The following is an 18,330-nucleotide window of genomic DNA, read 5'->3' on the forward strand; positions in this document are numbered from 1 at the left end:
TACCTCGGAATTTTATCAGACATACAGGGAAGACATAATACCCATTCTCCTTAAAGTTTTCCAAAAAATAGAGGAGGAGGGGATGCTCCCAAACTCATTCTATGAAGCTAACATCACCCTAATACCAAAACCAGGCAAAGACCCCACCAAAAAAGAAAACTACAGACCAATATCCCTGATGAACGTAGATGCAAAAATACTCAACAAAATATTAGCAAACTGAATTCAAAAATACATCAAAAGGATCATACACCATGACCAAGTGGGATTCATCCCAGGGATGCAAGGATGGTACAACATTTGAAAGTCCATCAACATCATCCACCACATCAACAAAAAGAAAGACAAAAACCACATGATCATCTCCATAGATGCTGAAAAAGCATTTGACAAAGTTCCACATCCATTCATGTTAAAAACTCTCAGCAAAATGGGAATAGAGGGCAAGTACCTCAACATAATAAAGGCCATCTATGATAAACCCACAGCCAACATTATATTGAACAGCGAGAAGCTGAAAGCATTTCCTCTGAGATCGGGAACTAGACAGGGATGCCCACTCTCTCCACTGTTATTTAACATAGTACTGGAGGTCCTAGCCACGGCAATCAGACAAAACAAAGAAATACAAGGAATCCAGATTGGTAAAGAAGAAGTTAAACTGTCACTATTTGCAGATGACATGATACTGTACATAAAAAACCCTAAAGACTCCACCCCAAAACTACTAGAACTGATATCGGAATACAGCAAAGTTGCAGGATACAAAATCAACACACAGAAATCTGTGGCTTTCCTATATACTAACAATGAACCAACAGAAAGAGAAATCAGGAAAACAACTCCATTCACAATTGCATCAAAAAAAATAAAATACCTAGGAATAAACCTAACCAAAGAAGTGAAAGACTTATACTCTGAAAACTACAAGTCACTCTTAAGAGAAATTAAAGGGGACACTAACAGATGGAAACTCATCCCATGCTCGTGGCTAGGAAGAATTAATATCGTCAAAATGGCCATCCTGCCCAAAGCTATATACAGATTTGATGCAATCCCTATGAAACTACCAGCAACATTCTTCAATGAACTGGAACAAATAATTCAAAAATTCATATGGAAACACCAAAGACCCCGAATAGCCAAAGCAATCCTGAGAAAGAAGAATAAAGTAGGTGGGATCTCACTCCCCAACTTCAAGCTCTACTATAAAGCCATAGTAATCAAGACAATTTGGTACTGGCACAAGAGCAGAGCCACAGACCAATGGAACAGACTAGAGAATCCAGACATTAACCCAGACATATATGGTCAATTAATATTTGATAAAGGAGCCATGGACATACAATGGCGAAATGACAGTCTCTTCAACAGGTGGTGCTGGCAAAACTGGACAGCTACATGTAGGAGAATGAAACTGGACCATTGTCTAACCCCATACACAACAGTAAACTCAAAATGGATCAAAGACCTGAATGTAAGCCATGAAACCATTAAACTCTTGGAAGAAAACATAGGCGAAAACCTCTTAGACATAAACATGAGTGACCTCTTCTTGAACATATCTCCCCGGGCAAGGAAAACAACAGCAAAAATGAGTAAGTGGGACTATATTAAGCTGAAAAGCTTCTGTACAGCAAAAGACACCATCAATAGAACAAGAAGGATCCCTACAGTATGGGAGAATATATTTGAAAATGACACATCCGATAAAGGCTTGACGTCCAGAATATATAAGGAGCTCACACGCCTCAACAAACAAAAAACAAATAACCCAATTAAAAAATGGGCAGAGGAACTGAACAGACAGTTCTCCAAAAAAGAAATACAGATGGCCAACAGACACATGTAAAGATGCTCCACATCGCTAATTATCAGAGAAATGCAAATTAAAACTACAATGAGGTATCACCTCACACCAGTAAGGATGGCTGCCATCCAAAAGACAAACAACAACAAATGTTGGTGAGGCTGTGGAGAAAGGGGAACCCTCCTACACTGCTGGTGGGAATGTAAGTTAGTTCAACCATTGTGGAAAGCAGTATGGAGGTACATCAAAATGCTCAAAACAGACTTACCATTTGACCCAGGAATTCCACTCCTAGGAATTTACCCTAAGAACGCAGCAATCAAGTTTGAGAAAGACAGATGCACCCCTATGTTTATTGCAGCACTATTTACAATAGCCAAGAATTGGAAGCAACCTAAATGTCCATCAATAGATGAATGGATAAAGAAGATGTGGTACATATACACAATGGAATACTACTCAGCCATAAGAAAAGGGCAAATCCAATCATTTGCAGCAACATGGATGGAGCTGGAGGGTATTATGCTCAGTGAAACAAGCCAAGCGGAGAAAGAGAAATACCAAATGATTTCACTTATCTGTGGAATATAAGAACAAAGGAAAAACTGAAGGAACAAAACAGCAGCAGAATCACAGAACTCAAGAATGGACTAACAGGTACCAAAGGGAAAGGGACTGGGGAGGATGGGTGGGTAGGGAGGGATAAGGTGGGGGGAGAAGTAGGGGGGTATTAAGATTAGCATGCATGGGGGGGTAGGAGAAAAGGGAGGGCTGTACAACACAGAGAAGGCAAGTAGTGATTCTACAACATTTTGCTATGCTGATGGACAGTGACTGTAAAGGGGTTTATAGGGGAGACCTGGTATAGGGGAGAGCCTAGTAAACATAATATTCGTCATGTAAGTGTAGATTAGTGATACCAAAAACAAAACAAAACAAAACAAAACAAAAGGGCAGTTCCTGTGTGGTAACCTCCAACGAGTTCTACACAAGGGTATAAAGGGCATATAAAAGTGTAGGCAAAGGGGCTGTTTGTGTTTATACAGAGGATCAAAGCCTAATTGGGCTACCCCGAAAATGAACTAAGATACGATATGAAAAAGAACTTCCAACATCTGCACTCTCTGGAAGACTCATGCCAGAAGATGATCATCAAAATACCCCAACAAAGATCCACGCACTGCTACAGCTGTAGATGCACTCATCCCACCAGTTCCTGGACTTGCCATGGGAATGAGGAAGGAGATATCTAAGCTGGCCTGTGCATACAGTAAAACAACAAATTTGACTGGATCTATACTGTTGGAACTCAACCAAGAATTTGGAGAAGTGCAAATTGTAGCACTCCAAAATCTTACAACTACAGACTATTTACTGTTAAAAGAACATATGGCATGTGAACAGTCCCCAGGAATGGGTTGTTTTAATTTGTCTGATTTCTCTCAGACTGTTCAAGTTCAGTTGGACAATATCCACCATATCATAGATAAGTTTTCACAAATGCCTAAGGTGCCTTAATGGTTTTCTTGGTTTCACTGGAGATGGCTGGTAATTACAGATATGCTTTGGTTATGTAACTATACTCCTATTATGTTAATGTGTGTGCACAATTTAATTAGTAGTTTAAAACCTATCCATGCTGAAGTAACTCTACAAGAAGATATGTCAAAGAAATAATCAATCTTCCCATGTTTTCTTCCGTCTGCTACTTCTATAGCTTTTCTTCTTCCTTCCTAATTACAATCCTTAAATTGAATTCGTGCCTCATATCAAATTTACCGAGTATCATAACTCCTCCAAGTGGTAAAGATACCTCAAGACAAATGCTGGGCATAGAAGCCACAGGGCATAAATATGCAAAGAAGTAAAAAGCTAACCTTTTCAAACAATAAGGCTTCCCTCTCACTTACCAACTTCACATTTCCCTGTATGGCCCCGGAAGATGACTGGTTAGCCAGAGACGGGTAAGATTCCTCAAGGGAGGAACAACCTAAGACAGGCACAGTCGCAGGGGGGCCATCAGGTGAGAAATTGGGGATCAACAGAGGTGAGGCTTAGAACCTCACCCCCCCTGTTCTGAGAGAAATCTTCTGCATACGTGGATGTTTTATTGCCCTGGTCTAGCTTGGATTAACACATCGTCTACAGGCACACACCTGATCATCTACATTTGCTCTCTTACAACACTAAACTATGTTTTCTACCTTTATGCTTGTATCTACCTACCACTTCAGCATTTTATTAAAAATAATAATAATAAAGAGAGAAATGTGGTATCCACATATAAATCAAGTATAAAAACCAAATGAGTATTCATATTTGAACTGACTGTTTAGAGTTCATAATGCATGAGCAAAACCAAAAGTTTCTGTGATGACTGCCCTTGTATTGTTCACTATGTAACTTATTCATTATGTAAGAATTTGTTCTACATGTAAGAACTTGTTTGTTATGCCTCAGAAGATTGGAGACTGACGAAAATTAGGCTTGGGGTGGATTAATGATTGTGCATTGAGCATTGACTCCCCTATACAGAATTTTATTGTCGTTAACAACCATTTGATCAATAAATATGAGAGATGCCCTCACAAGAAAAAAAAAAAAAAAGGACAGACTTCCAATGGTAAAATAAATAAGTAACCAGGATGTAATGTATAGCATAAGGAATATAGTCAAGATATTGTAACAGCTTGGTAGGGTGATAGCTGGAACCTAGAATTATGTATATAAATGTTCTACCACTGTGTTGTACACTTGAAACTAATGTAATGTAATACTGTGCGTCAACTACCCTTCAATAAAAAATAATTATTTAAAAAAAAAAAAAAACTGTCAACAAAATGGGTATAGAGGACAAGTACCTCAAAAAATAAGGGCCATATATGACAAACCCACAGCCAACATCATACTTAACAGCAAGAAGCTGAAAGCTTTTCTTCCAAGATCAGGAACAAGCCAAGGATGCCCACTCTCCCCACTTTTATTCAACATAGTTCTGGAGGTCCTAGCCATGGCAATCAGACAACACAAAGAAATAAAAGGCATCCAGATTGGCAAGGGAAAAGTTAAACTGTCCCTGTTTGCAGATGACATGATATTGTACATAAAATACCCTAAAGAATCCACTCCAAAACTATTAAATCTAATATCTGAATTCAGCAAAGTTGTGGGATACAAAATTAATACACAGAAATCTGTGGCATTCCTATACTCTAATGAACTAGCAGAAAGAGAAATCAGGAAAACAATTCCATCAAAAAGAATAAAATACCTAGGAATAAACCTAACCAAGGAAGTGAAAGACCTATACTCTGAAAACTACAAGACACTCGAGGGAAATTAAAGAAGATACCAATAACTGGAAACACATCCAAGCTCATAGATTGGAAGAATTAATATTGTCAAAATGGCCATGCTGCCTAAAGCAATCTACAGACATAATGCAATCCCTACCAAAATACCAATAGCATTCTTCAACAAACTGGAGCAAATAGTTCTAAAATTCATATGGAACCACAAAAGACTCTGAATAGCCAAAGCAATCCTGAGAAGGAAGAATAAAGCTAGGGGGATTACTCCCTAACTTCAAGCTCTATTACAAAGCCACAGTAATCAAGACAATTTGGTACTGTTCTAAGAACAGACCCAAAGACCAATAGAACAGACTAGAGAGCACAGATATAAACCCAAGCATATATGATCAATTAATATATGATAAAGGAGCCACAGATAAACAATGGGTAAATGACCGCCTCTTCAACAGTTGGTGTTGGCAAACTGGACAGCTACATGCAAGAGAATGAAACTGGATTACTGTTTAACCCCATAGACAAAAGTAAACTCAAAATGGATCAAAGACATGAATGTAAGTTATGAAACCATAAAACTCTTACAAGACAACATAGGCAAAAATCTCTTGAATATAAACATGAGCAACTTTTTCCTGAGCGGATCTCCTTGGGCAAGGGAAACAAAATAAAAAAAGAACAAATGGAACTGCATCATGCTAAAAAGCTTCTGTACAGCAAATGACACCATCAGCAGAACATAAAGGTATCCTACAGTATGGGAAAATATATTTGTAAATGACATATCTGACAAGGCATTAACATCCAAAATATATAAAGAATTCACACGCCTCAAGACCCAAAAAACAAACAACCCTATTAAAAAATGGGCAGAGGATATGAACAGACACTTCTCCAAAGAAGAATTCAGATGGCCAACAGGTACATGAAAAGATGCTCCACATCGCTAATTATCAGGGAAATGAAAATTAAAACCACAATGAGGTATTATCACCTCCCACCAGTTAGGATGGTCAACATAGAAAAGAATAGGAACAACAAATGCTGGTGAGCATGCAGAGAAAGGGGAACCCTCCTACACTGCGGTTGGGAATGTAAACTAGTTCAACCATTGTGGAAAGCGATATGGAAGTTCCTCAAAAAGCCAAAAATAGAAATAGCATTTGACTCAGGAATTCCACTCCTAGGAATTTACCCTAAGAATGCAGCAGCCCACTTTCAAAAAGACATATGTACCCCTATGTGTATCGCAGCACTGTTTACAATAGCCAAGAAATGGAAGCAACCTAAGTGTCCATCAGTAGATGAATGGATAAAGAAGAGGTGGTACATATACACAATGGAATATTATTCACCTGTGAGAAGAAAACAAATCCTACCATTTGCAACAACATGGATGGAGCTACAGGTTATTATGCTCAGTGAAATAAGCCAGTTGGAGAAAGACAAGTACCAAATGATTTCACTCATATGTGGAGCATAAGAACAAAGCAAAAACTGAAGGAACAAAACAGCAGCAGACTCACAGAACCCAAGAATGGACTAACAGTTACCAAAGGGAAAGGGACTGGGGAGGGTAGGTGGGAAGGGAAAGATAAGGGGAGAAAGAGGCATTACGATTAGCACACATCATGTGGGGGGGTACGGGGAGGGTAGTATAACCCAGAGAAGACAAGTAGTGACTGTATAGTACATTACTACGCCGATGAACAGTCACTGTAATGGAGTATGTGGTGGGGACTTCATAATGGGGGGTATCTACTAACCATAATGTTGCTCATGTAACTGTATATATATCTTGTAGAACTTCAAGCAATAATTATTGAAGAGCTCCATAAAGTTTGTTTTTTTTTTGTTATCATTAATCTACAATCACATGAGGAACATTATGTTTACTAGGCTCCCCCCTTCACCAAGTACCCCCAACAGAACCCATTACAGTCACTGTCCATCAGCATAGTAAGATGCTGTGGAATCACTACCTGTCTTCTCTGTGTTACACAGCCCTCCCCGTGCCTCCCCCTACATTATACATGCTAATCATAATGCACCCTTCCTTCCCCCTGCCCCCATCCTCCCCAGTCCCTTTCCCTTTGGTAACTGTTAGTCCTTTCTTGGGTTCTGTGAGTCTGCTGCTATTTTGTTCCTTCAGTTTTTTCTTTGTTCTTATACTCCACATATGAGTGAAATCATTTGGTACTTGTCTTTCTCCAACTGGCTTATTTCACTGAGCATAATACCCTCTAGCTCCATGCATGTTGTTGCAAATGGTAGGATTTGTTTTCTTCTCACAGGTGAATAATATTCCATTGTGTATATGTACCACATCTTCTTTATCCATTCATCTACTGATGGACACTTAGGTTGCTTCCATTTCTTGGCTATTGTAAATAGTGCTGCGATAAACATAGGGGTGCATCTGTCTTTCTCAAACTGGGCTGCTGCATTCTTAGGGTAAATTCCTAGAAGTGGAATTCCTGTGTCAAATGGTATTTCTATTTTGAGCTTTTTGAGGAACCTCCACACTGCTTTCCACAATGGTTGAACTAATTTACATTCCCACCAGTAGTGTAAGAGGGTTCTCCTTTCTCCACAACCTTGCCAACATTTGTTGTTGTTTGTCATAAAGGATTATTTTAATTAAGAAAAATATGAGAAAAAAATACATACCGGATCTGTGGCTGAAGAGAGGCAGCGCTGAATAAGATCCTCAAATGTGGTCTTTAGAATGAGGTGCTCATCTGGTATAGGTTTCTTGGTAATTTTTTCTGTTGGCAAAGACTGCACATGCTGCAAGAAACAGTAACATAAAATTAATAGAAATGACCAGAAGCTACCTATACACAAAGCCCTAAAACACTGTGTTGAAAAAATCCCTAGAGATAAGCTATTCAAAATCAAATGAAAAATTAACATGTGAAATCATCTGGGTAAGTAAAAATAAAAATCAGATATTCAGTAGAAGGCACAGGCATGCTTCATTCAACTTCATGTTCAAAAACAAGATTGGAGTATTTGATTAATCATAGAAAACATGTTGATCAGTATTGTATATAACTAATGGTTAGAAGTGACAGTAGGAAATAAAAGAAAGCCTTTACAAAGCAGGGTGGTTAGAATGTCTGCTTGCTTTGCTTTTGAGCTCATTTTTGTTTATCCTCACATTCTATTCTTTGGTTCACTTGTGAAGATAACATTCCTTATTCAGGTTGTTAACTTGGATTATTATCAAACACCAATATTAAGCCAAAAGTTAGGAGAGAACAGACATGATGTTATTGAGAGTATAGACAAAAAAAGGAATGTTTATGTTTTTGATGTTTTGATTTATTGGGTCATTCACTCAAAAAATACTAGGCAATTATAAGTCAGGCACTGACTATGCACTGGTGAGTCAAAACAGAAATGATCTCAGCCCTCAGGGCATTTACAAGCTAAAGGGGAAAAAAAGAAAATGTCAAAGTGTAAAAAAATGTATGTAAACCAGGAGTGAGAAAAGATGATAGTGTGAAAAGTGAGGCAGAAACCTCCTTCCAAAACCACATATAACACAAAAATACAGCAAATACAACTAATCCTGAAAGAGTGACCCAAACACTGGAGAGAAGACTGCCTACATCTGGGGAAAAGAGAAGACCTCATAGAAAAGGGTAAAGTAGCAAAGCTGGAATCCAGCAGGACCCAAGTCCTTCCCTCACCCCAGCCCACAGGCCAGAGGAAGAGAAACAGAGTGGAGAAGGAGTAGAAGCTCAGGACTGCTGAACACCCACTCCTGAAGATCTGCTCTGAGAGCACAAAACCACATTACATGGTGCTCTGCAGATTAGTGGGGTTGGAAAGCAAAGATGGGCAGAATACTCAGAGACTGAGATTCTAGCCCCTTGTGGAGAACAGGTACACACAAATGGCCCCCTTGCGACAAAAGAAAGGTGAGAAGTTTGAAAGACATCCCAGCAGTGGGAGGGGTGCTAAAGGAGCAAGGATTACAAAGAGCAAGGGGCGGTGGACAAAATCATCATGGCACACTCAGCCCAGCAGGTTTGTAACTCTCAGGAGCTTCAGAAGCACCACTGTCCTGGCTGGCAATGCAGCCCCAAGGCCCCCCACTGTGGTAGTCAGCCAGCCATTCCTTCTTCCCAACAGGTACTGGTCCAGTACACCTGCTGCCCCTGCCATCACACCAAGCCAGCGGGAGGGTGGCCCCGCTTAGGGTAGCTATGGGGGCAAGCACAGAGGCTCACCCGTGTGTGCTCGGCCGACTGGACCTGGCAGTGGAGGCAGGCATTACAGCCAGAAAGGCAGGGAAGAGCTCTTTCCTACCAGAAGGAGCCAGTTCTGCTTGCCAGCAAATCCCACCATTACAGCAGGTGCTTGGCAGCTCCAGAGACTAGAGCTTCTGGGCACTAGCGGGTGGCTCCTACAAAAATCTATTATCCCATAAGAAACACTAAAAAAAAATAATAATAAAGAACAGACAGAAATTTGGTCCAAACAAAAATTCAAGAAAAAATGAAGAAAGAGGGCTTAGTGAAACTGAAATAACCAATCTTCCCAATAAAAGTTTTTAAAATAAAAGTTATAAGCATGCTCATGTAGCTACAGAAAAGTATTCAAGATCTCAGGGAGGAGTTCAAGAGATAGAAACTTTGAAAAATATAGTACCTGAAATGAAACATACAATGGAGGGATTTAAAAGTAGATTAGATGAGGTAGAGGAGATGGTAAATGAAATAGAAATTAGAGAAGAGGAATACAAAGAAGCTGAAGCACAGAGAAAAAAGGGTCTCTAGGAATGAAAGAATAAGAGAGCTGTGCAATGAACCCAATCCAATGGAACAATATTCTCATCATAGGGGTACCAGGAGAAGAAGAGAGATAAAAAGGGATAGAAAGTCTCTTTGAGGAAATAATTGCTGAAAACTTTCCCAGTCTGGGGAAGGAAATAGTCTCTCAGGCCATGAAAGTGCACAGACCTCCCAACACACGGAACCCTAGGAAGACAACACCAAGACATATAATAATTAAAAAGGTGAAGATCAAGGACAAGGAGAGAGTACTGAAAGCAGCCAGATAGAGAAAAAAGATCATTTATAAAGGAAACCCCATCATGCTATCATCAGACTTCTCAACAGAAACCTTACAGGCCAGAAGGGAGTGGCATGATATATTTAATGTAATGAAACAGAAAGGCCTCCAACCAAGAATATTCTACCCAGCAAGATTATAATTTAAATTTGAGGTAGGGATGAAACAATTTACAGATAAGCAAAAGTTTGGGGAATTTACCCCCCATAATCCATCTTTGCAAATGTATCTTAAAGGACAGCTCTAGATGGTAAATAGAGAAAGCTAAATAGCTGTCACCAGAGAAAATAAAACCACAGTACAGGAAGTAGACCAATCAATTACTAAGCAAATGCAAAATTAGATCAACTACTCACAAAGTCAGTCAAGGGATACACAAAGAGTACAGAATATGACACTGAATATATAAAGACTGGAGGAGGAAGAATTAGAAGGGAGAAAAAAAAAAGAACCTGCAGATTGTGTTTGAAATAGCATAATAAGCAAGTAAAGACTGTTAGATAGTAAGGAAGCTGCCCTTGAACCTTTGGTAACCATGAATCTAAAGCCTACAATGGCAATAATTACATATCTATAGATAATCACCCTAAATGTGTAATATGACTGAATGCACCAATCAAAAGACATAGAGTTACAAAATGGATAAAAAGCAAGACCCATCTACATGATGCCTAGAAGAGAATCACTTCAAAACCAAAGACATACACAGACTAAAAGTGAAGGGATGGAAAAAGATATTTCATGCAAATAATAGGGAAAAAAAGCAGGAGTTGCAGTACTTGTATCAGACAAAATAGACTTCAAAACAAAGAAAGTTACAAGAAACAAAGGATATTACATAATGATAAAGGGGTCAGCCCAACAAAAAGATAGAACCATTATAAATATCTATGCAGCCAATATAGGAGCACTTAAATATGTGAAACTAATATTGACAGAATTAAAGGGGAAACAGAAAGCAATGCATTCATTTTAGGAGACTTCAACAAACTGCTCACACCAAAAGACAGATCAACCAGACAGAAAATAAGTAAGGAGACAGAGGCAATGAACAATGCATTAGAACAGATGGACCTAACAGAGATTTACAGAACACTCCACCTAAAAGCAACAGGATACACATTCTTAATTGCACAAGGAACATTTTCCAGAATAGATCACATACTAGGCCATAAAAAAGCCTCAGTCAATTCAAAAAGATTGTACCAACCAAGTTCTCAGACACAAAGGTATGAAACTAGAAATAAATTATGCAAAGAAAACAAAATAGCCCACAAACACATGGAGGCTAAACAACAAGCTCCTAAATAATCAATGGAACTCTGACCAAATTAAAACAGGATCAAGCACTATACTGTGACAACTGAAACAACAACTCAACAGCCCAAAACCTGTGGGATACCGAGAAGGCAGTTCTAAGAGGAAAGTATATAGCAATACAGGCTTACCTCAAGAAAGAAGAATTCCAAATGAACAGTCTAAACTCAATTAATGAAACCATAAAAAGAACAATGAGACACAAACTCAGTGGAAGGAGGGACATAATAAAGATCAGAGCAGAAATAAATAAAATCGAGAAGAATAAAATAGAAAGAATCAATGAAATCAGTAACTAGTTCTTTGAGAAAATAAACAAAATAGATAAACCTCTAGCCAGACTTATAAAGAAAAAAAGAGTCTACATACATAAATGGAATGAGAAATGAGAAAGGAAAAATCACTACAGACATCACAGAAATAGAAAGAATAATTAGAGGATACTATGAAAAATTATATTCCAACAAATTGGATAACCTAGAAGAAATGGACAACTTTCTAGAAAAATACAACCTTTCAAGACTGACCGAGGAAGAAACAGAAAATCTGAACAGACCAATTATCAGCAGTGAAATTAAATTGGTGATCAAAAAACTACCTAAGAACTAAACTCCTGGCCCAGAATTTAACCAAACATTTAAAGAAGATCTAATACCCATCCTCCTTCAGTTTTCCGCTGAATTTAACCAAACATTTAAAGAAGATCTAATACCCATCCTCCTTCAGTTTTCCAAAAAATAGAAGAGGAGGGAATACTTCCAAACGCATTCTATGAGGCGAGCATCACTCTAATACCAAAACTAGGCAAAGACACCATGAACAAATAAAATTACAGACCAATATCCCAGATAAACATAGATGCAAAAATACTAAAGAAAATATTAGCAAACCAAATTAAAAAATCTATCAAAAAGATCATCCATCAGGAATGAAGTGGGATTTATTCCAGGGATGCAAGGATGGTACAACATTCAAAAATCCATCAACATCATATACCACATCAACAAAAAGGACAAAAACCACATGATCATCTCCATAGATGCTGAAAAAGCATTCGACAAAATTCAACATCCATTCATGATAAAAACTCTCTACCAAATGGGTATAAAGGGCAAGTACCTCAACATAATAAAGGCCATATATGATAAACCCACAACCAACATTATACTTAACAGTGAAAAGGTGAAAGCTTTTCCTCTAAGATTGGGAATAAGATAAGGATGCCCACTCTCTCCACTTTTACTCAACATAGTACTGTAGGTCCTAACCATGGTAATCACAAAGAAATAAAAGGCATCCAGGTTGGTAAGGAAGAAGTTAAACTGTCACTGCACACAAAATGATATTATACATAGAAAACCCTAAAGAATCCACCAAAAAATTACTAGAATAACTGAATTCAGCAAAGTTGCAGGATACAAAATTAATACACAGAAATCTGTTGCATTCCTATATACTAACGATGAACTACCAGAAAGAGAAATCAGGAAAACAACTTTATTTACAATTGCATCAGAAATAATAAAATACCTAGGAATAAACCTAACCAAGGAGGTGAAAGACCTATATCATGAAACTTCAAGACACTTATGAGAAAAATTAAAGATACCATTAAATGGAAATACATCCTGTGCTCACTGATAGGAAGAATTAATATTGTCAAAATGGCCATCCTGCCTAAAGCAATCTACAGATTCAATGCAATCCCTATCAAAATACCAACAGCATTCTTCAATGAACTAGAATAGTTCCAAAATTCATATGGAACCACAAAAGACTGCAAATAGCCAAAGCAATCCTGAGAAGAATAAAGCTGGGGTGGGGGGGGATTACGCTCCCCAATGTCAAGCTCTACTACAAAGCTACAGTAATCAAGACAATTTGGTAGTGGCACAAGAACGGACCCATAGATCAATGGAACAGAAGAGAGAGCCCAGATATAAACCCACACAGATATGGCTAATTAATTTATGATAAAGGAGCCATGGGTATACAATTGGGAAATGACAGCCTCTTCAACAACTGGTGTTGGAAAAACTGGACAGCTACATGTGAGAAAATGAAACTGGATTATTGTCTAACTCCATACACAAAAGTAAACTCGAAATGGATCAAAGACTAAATCTAAGTCATGAAACCATAAAACTCTTAGAAGACAACACAGGCAAAATCTCTTCAATATAAACATGAACAACTTTTTCTTGAACACATCTTCTTAGGCAAGGGAAACAAGAGCAAAAATGAACAAATGGGACTACATCAAACTAAAAAGCTTCTGTACAGCAAAGGACACCATCAGCAGAACAAAAGGGCATCCTACAATTTGGGAGAATATAGTCATAAATCACTTATCCAATCAGGGGTTAACATTCAAAATATATGAAGAACTCATACACCTCAACATCCAAAAGATAAATAACCTGATTAAAAAATGGGCAGAGAATCTGAACAGACATTTCTCCAAGTAAGAATTTCAGATGGCCAACAGGCTCATGAAAAGATGCTTCCCTTCACTAATTATCAGGGAAATGCAAATTAAAACCACAATGAGGTATCACCTCATGCCAGTTAGGATGGCCAACATAGAAAAGAACAGGAACAACAAATGCTAGCAAGGATGCAGAGAAAGGGGAACCCTCCTACACTGCTGGTGGGAATGTAAACTAGTTCAACCATTGTGGAAAGCATTATGGAGTTCCTCAAAAAACTAAAAATAGAAATACCATTTGACCCAGGAATTCCGCTCCTAGGAATTTACCCTAAGAATACAGTTTCCCAGTTTCAAAAAGATATATGCACCCCTATGTTTATCGCAGCACTAAAGTGTCCAACAGTAGATGAAAGGATAAAGGAGATGTAGTACATATACACAATTGAATACTATTCAGCCATAAGAAGAAAACAAATCCTGTCATTTGCAACAACATGGATGGAGCTAGAGGGTATTATGCTCAGTGAGGTAAGCCAGATGGAGAAAGACAAGTACCAAATGACTTCATTCATTTGTGGAGTATAACAACAAAGCAAAACTGAAGGAACAAAAACAGCAGCAGACTCACAGACTCCAAGAAGGAACTAGGGGTTGTCAAAGGGAAGGCGTGGGGGTGGGTGGGGAGGGAGGGCGAAGGTGATTAAGTGGCATTATGATTAGCACATAATGTAGGTGGGTCACGGGGAAGGCAGCATAGCACAAAGACAAGTAATGACTGCAGCATCTTACTACGCTGACAGTGACTGCAATGGCGGGTGTGAGGAGTTGATAACACAGGTGAATGTTGAAACCACAAAGGTTTTCATGTGAAACCTACATAAGAGTGTATATCAATGACACTTTTTTTTATTAAGGTATCATTGATATACACTCTTATGAAGGTTTCACAAGAAAAATAATTGGTTATTACACTCACCCTTATTATCAAGTTTCTCTGCCCCATACCCCATTGCAGTCACTGTCCATCAGTGTAGTAAGATGTCACGGAGTCCCTATTTGCCTTCTCTGAGCTACACTGTCTTCCTCATGACCCCACACACACCATGTGCACCAATCATGATACCCCACAATCCCTTTCTCCCTCCCTCCCCACCTGCCCTCCCCCACCCCTCTCCTCTGGTAACCACTAGTCCCTTCTTGGAGTCTGTGAGTCTGCTGCTATTTTGTTTCTTCAGTTTTGCTTCATTGTTATACTCCACAAATGAGGGAAATCTCAATGACGCTTTAATTAAAAAAAAAATGTATGTAAGCCAGTAGCTGTGGTAAGTTAACTTACCTGTGGAACCATCATACAATACAACTGGGATTCGTATTGGAAAGATAAGTAGGAATCAAGCAGTTAAATGGGGAAGGAAAAGCATACCAGATAGAACAACATGTAGAAAGGAAGGGTCATGAATGATATAAGGGGACTAAACAGAGGCCTGTGTGGCTAGAGCGGAGAGAGCAAGAAAGAGTATGAGCTGAGGGCTATCAGACAATGTTAAGTATTTTGGTCTTTATCCTGAGAACAATGGGAAACTGTAATGTTTTAAGCAAGGAAGTGACAAGACCAGAACAGAAACGGAGCAAAGTAGATGTTGGCAGACCAATTAGAGGTCCCTACACTGCTAAGACTGGAGATGCAGGTAGCATGGACCAGACTGGAAAGGGATTTGAGAGAGACTGTAAAGTAATATCAACAAGATCTGGGACAGATGTGAAAGAGCATCAGGATGATTCCAAGGTTTGTGGCTGGATTAAATAGAAAGGATTATGGTGCCATTCACTGAAACAGGAAACACCAAAAGAAGAGTAGCTGGGAGGAAGACTATGAATTAGGTTTTGGACATGCTGAGTATGAAGTGCTTAAGAGATATCCAAGTGGGCAGGTAGCTGGGTATTATGGCCTGGCTGAAAACATCTATCTTCTGGTGCAGATGAGTGAGTATAGCATGAGCGCCAGGTCTAAATGAAAGTGAATGCTTGGGTAGTTTTCCAAACTACACAGACTTAAAATCATACAAAAAATTTAACAGTGCATCTTCATAATTTATATTCTTGTGAAAAGAAGCAAGTCTTCCCATCAAAACACTGGTTTTTATAATGCAACTTTTAACAGTTAGAACTTCCTTAGGCAGATGTTTTAACACCAAAGCATATTCCATGATTTACAAAATTAATTTCAGTGAGTAGAAGACAAAAACAGAAGAACTAGTTCTATAACTGGTCAGAAATTTGTTTCATTTTCTTATGTTGAACTGTGACCCAAAGTCTTTACTTTTCTTTGTAAGTCTAAGTCAGTTGTATGGAAATATGATAGATTTTTGATTGTCTAGAACCCTGCCAACTAGCCGTTTGTATGTAAAAAGCAGGTACAAATTTGTATCTCCACCTGAAGATAAGGCTATATGTTACTAGCTTTTATACATACACAAGAAAAGATGCAACTTATTACATTCTATTTTATAAAGGGAAAAACCTTTGGTAACAGCTCTGCTTAGCAACCTTGGCTGTAAATACAGATTCAACTGATCTTAAATTGTGGCTACTGAATAATTCAAATGAAATACAGCAAATGCCAAATTAAACAGACACTAGCAAATAAATATATAAACCTCTTCTAGGAAGTTTGTATATACCTGTGTAATTGAAAAATAATATACATAAATGATCAATCTTAAAAAATGGCTATTTACTTAGGTTGTCTAAATTGAAACTAAATTTAATGTTCATTAATAAAGGTGTAACCATAAAAGTTAACATATTTTTAAAATGTACTGCGATAGAGCCATCTCCCCTTTCTACTTCCACATATTTACTATTACCTGGATGGTATTTCCAATAGGAGCCCCTGGGGCACCTTCGACATTGGGCTTTGAGAAAGATGGTGGCTTGCCTGGTTGCCCAAGGACTTGCTGTATGCTGTGGAAGGTCTGGCCACCTGGAAGATGTGGCTGGGGGAATAAAGCTTGGCCGGACAGTGGTACTGGAGCTGAAGGCTGTTGCTGCAGCATCTGTGACTGAGGGTCACCCAAGGGGTTCATGATTGGCGATGTGATGGGCACAGGTGGCATGAAGTTTTCAGGCATCTTTTAAAAGATGGAAATAAAAGATACCAAGTACAAGAAAACAATAGTAACATTTCCTCAGCTTTAAATAAGGGAAAGTAAAACTATTCCATTGTTAAAAATATTTTTTAAATAGTAATAGAATACTGTTTTCAAATGAAATTTTATTCAGAATTCTACAATAAAACATAACAGTAGAGCTAATCTGGCTAAGAGGGGTAGGAAATGCAAACTTAGACCTCTGTTTCCCCTTTGCTTACTCCCATACAGGGGGGCCAAAACCCTGGTGTTTTTGAAAGAGAGTGTCAAAATCTGGAGAATTATATCTAGAAATCTGTAATTAGATATGACAAATGTGTGTCTGTAGTGTGATGAGGATGTAACACCCTTTCTTAAACCACTAAGTAGATATTATCTGTCAATTCAATTATACTAAAAGTACATTAAATTTCTGATTATCACTAACCTAAATTTTGAGTTTTCTTGTCATTTAGTGCCTCCCAATTTTATGTTATGGCCTCTCATTACTTTATGTGGGGAAAGGAAATCACAAGGAGTTAAAAAAAAAGAGCTTGGGGAGAAAGAAGGCAAGAAAAACCTTATCTGGTACTCTAACAGCTCTCAGCAGTTAATGACATCTAAACAATGCTCAGCTACAAGGCTACAAAAGGCTATTTCTTCATTCACATTATATGTAATAGACAAAAATAGTTCAAAATGTAATTACCAAATTGCCATTGGAACCCAAAGACCAAAATAACTCCTAAAAAAAACCCCCAAAAATCAGAGAAGCCTGAAATTTTGTTTCCCACTCTTTGAAAGAGACCTACTAGGAATTTACATCTTGCCTTCTAAAAGGGTTTAATTCATACCACTAAACTGTTTTCTACTTTCTTTCCTTCCCTTCATGGATTAGAAGATGCAAGTTGAAATACACTTTAAAATGTATCAGTAAGTAAGCCTAGCCTTTCAAAGGAGCAGGGAAGCATGGTGTGCTCTGGGTGCCCACATGATTAACAGACTATCTGTAGACAATTGGATGGACATCTTTTTCTAGTACCTTCTTCTTCTTGGGTACTCTGTTCAAAGCTGGAGGATCATTCCAACCATTCTGCGGACCTGTAAAAGATAATAGAGGGCATTTTCTTTCAGAATCTTGAAAACATGAAAACCAAATCGTATCCATCACATAATACCACCAAATTCTACCTTAACCTTGAAGGAACCATCACAAAAGTTTTACTGGCTGAGCTGTGGGGATCACTATAC

General features: G+C 38.3%; 1 protein-coding gene across 19 annotated transcripts in view; it reads right to left on the minus strand.

The window, feature by feature from the left end:
- The window catches only part of SEC31A (SEC31 homolog A, COPII coat complex component), an 87,009-nt gene that overhangs the window by 9,479 nt on the left and 59,200 nt on the right, over positions 1-18,330 (minus strand). For all 19 annotated transcript variants that reach the window (XM_057502390.1, XM_057502389.1, XM_057502388.1 and 16 more), the window contains 3 exons: positions 18,122-18,180; positions 16,819-17,082; positions 7,789-7,908 (listed from right to left, as the gene is read on the minus strand). In XM_057502390.1, coding sequence (XP_057358373.1) covers positions 7,789-7,908; positions 16,819-17,082; positions 18,122-18,180 — 443 coding nt within the window. The remainder of the gene's footprint in view (positions 1-7,788; positions 7,909-16,818; positions 17,083-18,121; positions 18,181-18,330) is intronic.

Source organism: Manis pentadactyla, chromosome 5 (genome assembly GCF_030020395.1).
Source record: "Manis pentadactyla isolate mManPen7 chromosome 5, mManPen7.hap1, whole genome shotgun sequence".
Classification (NCBI taxonomy): Eukaryota; Metazoa; Chordata; class Mammalia; order Pholidota; family Manidae; genus Manis; species Manis pentadactyla.